A 5659-nucleotide genomic window follows, 5' to 3' on the forward strand; every position below is an offset into this window, starting at 1 on the left:
TCAGGTCTTTAAAACAATCACTTCCCTATAGGGAAGCGCCGCCTGTGAATTTTTAATCTATTTTCTTTCCTGCTTAGCTCATACACTGTTTTCTTTCTACAGCTCAATCCCTTGCATGGTTAATCTTGAGAAAGTTCAGCCTTTGTTTAAACCCAAGCATGTCTTAAAGCATTAGCATTCATATGTCATAGGCAGTCAGATTTTCACATTCTTAACCATTCCTATTTCCTTCGCCTCATTTTCTGAGCTTGAGCTGGACATTATAATGTCATCCCTGCTGTGCTGCATTACAACACAGATGACAAGAATGGGCCAGTTATACTATACCGCTTCCAGAGTAGATTTTCTTTCACAATATTCACCCATTCCTATAACAAGCATGAGTCTCAATTTACTGTAATCTTTGGGCTCCACTCTGATCTCAGTCACACCATTGCAACTCCACTGGAAACAATGCATTGGTGTAATTGAGAGCAAGATTAGACCTTCTGTCTTCTGTTTTGCATGGGGATTGTGGAGGAAATACTGTCCAGATTCTGATCTTGGTTACAATAATGTAAATCTAGAGTAACTCTATTGATTTCAAAGGAGTTACAACAGCATAATTGGGAGCAGTATATGGAAGCTGAGTTAAATGGAATTAGAGGATGACATTTTCAGGATACATTTCATCATATACAAGTGGAAATAAAAATTAATTCAAGGTAACAAGAAAGAATGCTAGTTTTTTCACTGCATGACAAAATTACTAATGTGGATTGGGTTATTTCCCCCAAAAGGTGTCAATCACCTTTGAAATCATAGTCTTTGTCTCTGATTAATCTAGAGAAGTGGCAGTGGGACTACCTGTTCTCCAGTACCTACGGGGAAAGTTAACCCTGGTCCTTGCAGAGGTGACCAGGAGAAAGGATACACGGGGGAGGATGAGAAACACAGCCAGTGCACACTCTGCTATGCTAGTCCTGGACTTCTCTAGATCACCAACCATGTCAAAGTGTATGTTGGTTGTGTGCTGTGAACAATTGTCGTGTAGGACTTGGAGATGCTAGGGACTTAATGGCCATGGATCTGGCACTACCAACATGCCTATGAAGGTAGCCATCCCAGGTCAGGATTGAGACACTGATCGATAAGGCAATGTGGAGGAAGCTTGTTCCACTGCTGCCAATGCTGTGCTTATTCTGCACAGGCCTCTTTATCCAAGGCTTTGAATCAGTGGCAACCACCCGAACTAAAATTATTTTTAAAAATCGCTCTCTTTGCTAAGCTACAAAAATCGTTATGAAACAAACTGGCTCCTACTTCTTTGCGGAATGCCCCCTGGAGAAAACAAGAGGGACGACACAGCTTTGCAAGCTGTCAGGCATGCCAAGCTCACACATAGCGATTTGATTGTGCTAAAATCCCCTTTGCAAGTCTCTGGACAGAGGTCACAGTGTTGGGAAAAATGAACTATTGTCTTAATGTTTTGTAACCACATGAACCCTTGTGATGCCACTGACCCACTGACAAATAACAGTGTGTCTTATTTCTCGCAGGGCTTCCAAAGCGGCTGAGGACAGGACCTTAAGGAATGTCACACAGTAGGTGCTGAGACAACTTGCACTGAACGGAACAAACAAAGATGGCAGTCCCTATTTGAAAGGAATTAAACGCATAGACTCTCATTAGGAAGAAACAATGTCAAAAAAAGGACGTAGCAAGGGCGAGAAGCCTGAGGCACTGATTGTTGCCCTGCAGGCTGCCAATGAAGAGCTCAGGACCAAGCTAACAGACATTCAAATCGAGCTGCATCAGGAGAAATCGAAGGTGAGTGAAGAGTCAGTATTAAATGACAGTATCTGCAAAGGAGAAAAAGATCTGGAAAAACAGTATAACAGAAAATCAAGGCGGGCACACATTTTTTTAACCAGAACACAGGGCCTGATTCTTCTGTACTTACACCATGTTTATCCCGACTTCAATGGAATTACGCTCTATTTACATGGGGGTAAGTTAAAGGAGGCTCAGGCCTACGAAGAAGAAGTTTGTTGACCTCAAGATCCTGGCTGCATTCCAAGTAGTTAGATTTATCCTGCCACCCTTAAATTCGGGGTTAGTTCTGTGACTACCATGTTTTTCATTTGTTATCTCTGCCTACTGTGTAGTGTTGCTGTGCATTCTCAAAGGACTTCTTTCGGCCACTCCAACGAGGGTTGCATTTCACTAGTGAGTGAAGTGCTCCATAAATATATAATGTGTGATTCTGTGCAGTGCAGGTGCACTGCATTGTAAACCCAGGTCTATGGGACCCAGGCTTGCGGACTTGGTGTTTCCTAGCCCACACCTGAACTTCCCCTCTGCATTAAAATAGCTAGACCCAGGTCTCATAATCATGCTAACGCATCCATGCAGCACTTCAGAGTCAGAGCTTCTGACTGTGGTCTGCAGCTTGAGCTGCATGCACCCTGCAAACTGTCAGCGATGGAACCCAAGTCACAGTGGGACTCTGCCTCTGAGCCATCCCCGAGCAGGGTCCTAAGACCCAAGTCCTAAATGCTTGTTTACCCGAGTCAGACTAATCTGTGTATGGACAGAATGGGGGCTTGGGCTGAAACCTGAGTCAGAGCCTCAGTTTAATGTGCAGTGTAGACGCTATCTTAGGGGGGGAGGGTCCACAAGGGGAAGGGTCCCAGAGCTCAGGCTCCAGCCTGAGCCGAACATCTACCCAGCAATTTTTGGCCCTGAAGCCCAAGCCCCACAAGGCTGAGTCAGCTGACCTGTGCTAGCCACAGCCATGCTGCTGGTCTTTTATTCAGTGTAAAAACCCCAAACCCATGGCAACAAGTCTCAGAGACGTGGTCTACAGATACTTACGGGCTCACGTTACAAGGGTAAAAATAGCAGTGTAGATTTTCCTGCTTGGCCTCTAAAACGCAGCGAGGGGGGTGGGAGTAAGAGCCTAGCTCCAGCCCAACTGGAAACAGCTACACTGCTACTTTCACCCCCGTTGCACAAGTCAGAGTCTGTAGACCCAGGCTGAGCCGCTCTGCCTCGGGTCTTTTTCTTGCCATGTGACATACCCTAAGAGGCTGGAGAGGCCCAGCATAACTTAGACCGCACTCGGGGTCTAAAGTACAGCAGCCTCCCAGGGATCTCTATGGGCCGGATCTCTTCAGTGCTGTCGCACCCCGATCAGGAGCGCCGCCAGCTTTGCTGCTGCCCTAGGCGGCGGAAGGTCCCGCCCCAAAATGCCGCCCCCCACAGAGGCAGCGGAAGATCCCACTGCCGAAATACCGCCGCCGTCGCCGCCCCCCAAATTGTAGCGCCCTAGGCGACCGCCTAGGTCGCCTAATGGGTTGCGCCGGCCCTGACTCCGATACATGTCTGTTGCCTCTTGCCTCAACCCAACAGCCCCCTGAGGCCTGCAAGGCAACTTCAGGAAGCAGCTTTACAGCTGACTTCTACAATGCCTGCACTGAGGGAATCCTTCCCTGGCAGAATATGGGGCTTTTAGGACTCTTCATGCCGCTCCAACTGAAAGGGACTGGAATGGGGGTGACGGATCTCACCCACAGTGTAAATTTCTAGCTGTCAATGTGCACTTGCTCTGCAGAGGGGGTGCAGATCCTGCTGGTCGTGCTTGCAGAAGTAGATGGTTTCAGGTTGGCGAAACATCATCAAGTTTTGAAGTTGCTTTGCAATGAAATGGGTTTTTTCCCATTGCATCACTTCCTGCTTTCTTATGCTCAAATAAATGTGTTAGTCTCTAAGGTGCCACAAGTACTCCTGCTTTCTTACAGGTGCTTCTAGTCAGGAGCCCATGACATTACACCTGTGCTCTGGAGTCTCCAGTGCATTGCCAGGTGCAATTCAGAGTGTTGCTTTTGTCCTATAAAGCCTTATACGGAGAGAGTTAAGTGTCCCTTGGATGCTAGTGAGATAGTGGCACTCTTTAGTTTTAACAAGATGTTCTTTATGAGCAGCAAACAACAGAAGTCCCATGTTACAGTTGTTGTTGATTTCTTATCCCCAAATATTGAGGTTATGGCCAATGCTGCCCACATGCTAGCACTCTGAATCTGCCACTGAGCCACAGTAGCAGTTTAAAAAGGGCAGCTCTTAGTGATGTGGGTTTTTTTCCCAGTTGATCGTAATTGAAGCCTGTGACGGAAATTCTTTGACTGCTTCACAAATAAGCATGGCCTCAGGCAAACAAACCTAGGCTGGGCTGCTTGTAGCTTCCAAAACTGAACAATAGCAAGTGCTTTAGTTTCCATCGGGTCTTTTATCATGAAAGGCTTTCTTATCCATATATCAAAGCTAATGGCAATCTCAGAGGCCCATCGGCCAGTTGAGTGGAAATCAGTTTCTTTAGTTGTAGCAGAAACAACATGAAAGAACTAATAGACAGTTTGGGGTTATCTGAAGTGCTGATAATCTCTGGGGGTGTTTCTCCCCTCACCCTCCAGTGAGATTTATAGCCATTAATTGCAACCCATTTTAACATGTCAGGATTTGCAAGTAGCAAGGAAACTGACACAGTCGTTCTTTCAAATTCATCCTGCATCTCAGACTTTTACAGCAGGCTGATCTCAGAACCTGGAAAGGCACAACGGTTTTTCAAGCCTTGGCACTGATGTCTTAGCACACAGGCAGGGATTAGCTTCTCTTCTTAGGAACCATAGGCTGGCTGCCAGGAACTTGAAGGAGTAGTGAGTTTCTCTCATGCTTTCCACTTCATTTTCTCACTGACCCTCTCTGTCTTTATTTCCACTGTAACCATAGGCTAGTAGTACAGTAGCTCCACTATGGTATGCTGTTAGCTGTCAGGGAGAGCTGTGAGCACTCAGCCCCTTTGAAAATCAGAGCACTCGTATTTTGTGCCTAAATACAGAGCTTAGTGCCTAATTTTAAACACCCAAGTTTGACAACTTTGACCTGGGCTGTTGAAGAGCTTGGTGCCCTAAGAACGAAGTTGAATATGAGTCAACAATGTGATGCAGTTGTGACAAAGGCTAATACCATTCTGGGGTGTATTAACAGGAGGGTCGTATGTAAGGGATGGGAGGTAACTGTCCCACTCTGCCTGGCACTGGTGAGGCCTCAGTGGGAGTACTGTGTCCAGTTCTGGGCACCATACTTTAGGAAAGATGTTGACAAATTGGAGAGATTCCAGAGGAGAACAACAAAAATGATAAAAAGTTTAGAAAACCTGACCTGAGAGGAAAGGTTAAAAAAACTGGGCATGTTTAGCCTTGAGAAAAGAAGACTGATGGGGGGACGTGATAACAGTCTACAGATATGTTAAGGGTTGTTATAAAGAGGACTATGATCAATTGTTCTCTATGTCCACTGAAAGTAGGACAAGTAGTAATGGGCTTAATCTGCAGCAAGGGAAATTTAGGTTAGATATTAGGAAAAACTTTCTAACTCTAAGGGTAGTTAAGCTCTGAAATAGGCATCCAAGGGAGGCTGTGGAATCCCCATCACAGGAAGTTCAAAGAACAGGTTGGACATCTGTCAGGGATGGTCTAGGTTTAGTTGGTCCTGCCTCAGTGCAGGAGGCTGGACTTGATGACACCTCGAGGTCCCTTCCAGCCCTACACTTCTATGATTCTATAACAGGGGTCGGCAATGTTTGGCACGCGGCTCGCCAGGGTAAGCACCCTAGCGGGCC

At 46.2% G+C, this 5659-nt stretch overlaps 1 protein-coding gene across 1 annotated transcript in view; it reads left to right on the forward strand.

The window, feature by feature from the left end:
- The first annotated feature begins 1680 nt into the window (after positions 1–1680).
- JAKMIP2 (janus kinase and microtubule interacting protein 2) overlaps positions 1681–5659 on the forward strand; it is a 50151-nt gene continuing 46172 nt past the window's right edge. The window contains exon 1 of the mRNA XM_026659323.1: positions 1681–1809. Coding sequence (XP_026515108.1) covers positions 1681–1809 — 129 coding nt within the window. The remainder of the gene's footprint in view (positions 1810–5659) is intronic.

Source organism: Terrapene carolina, unplaced genomic scaffold (genome assembly GCF_002925995.2).
Source record: "Terrapene carolina triunguis isolate 2854851 unplaced genomic scaffold, T_m_triunguis-2.0 Scaffold629, whole genome shotgun sequence".
Classification (NCBI taxonomy): Eukaryota; Metazoa; Chordata; order Testudines; family Emydidae; genus Terrapene; species Terrapene triunguis.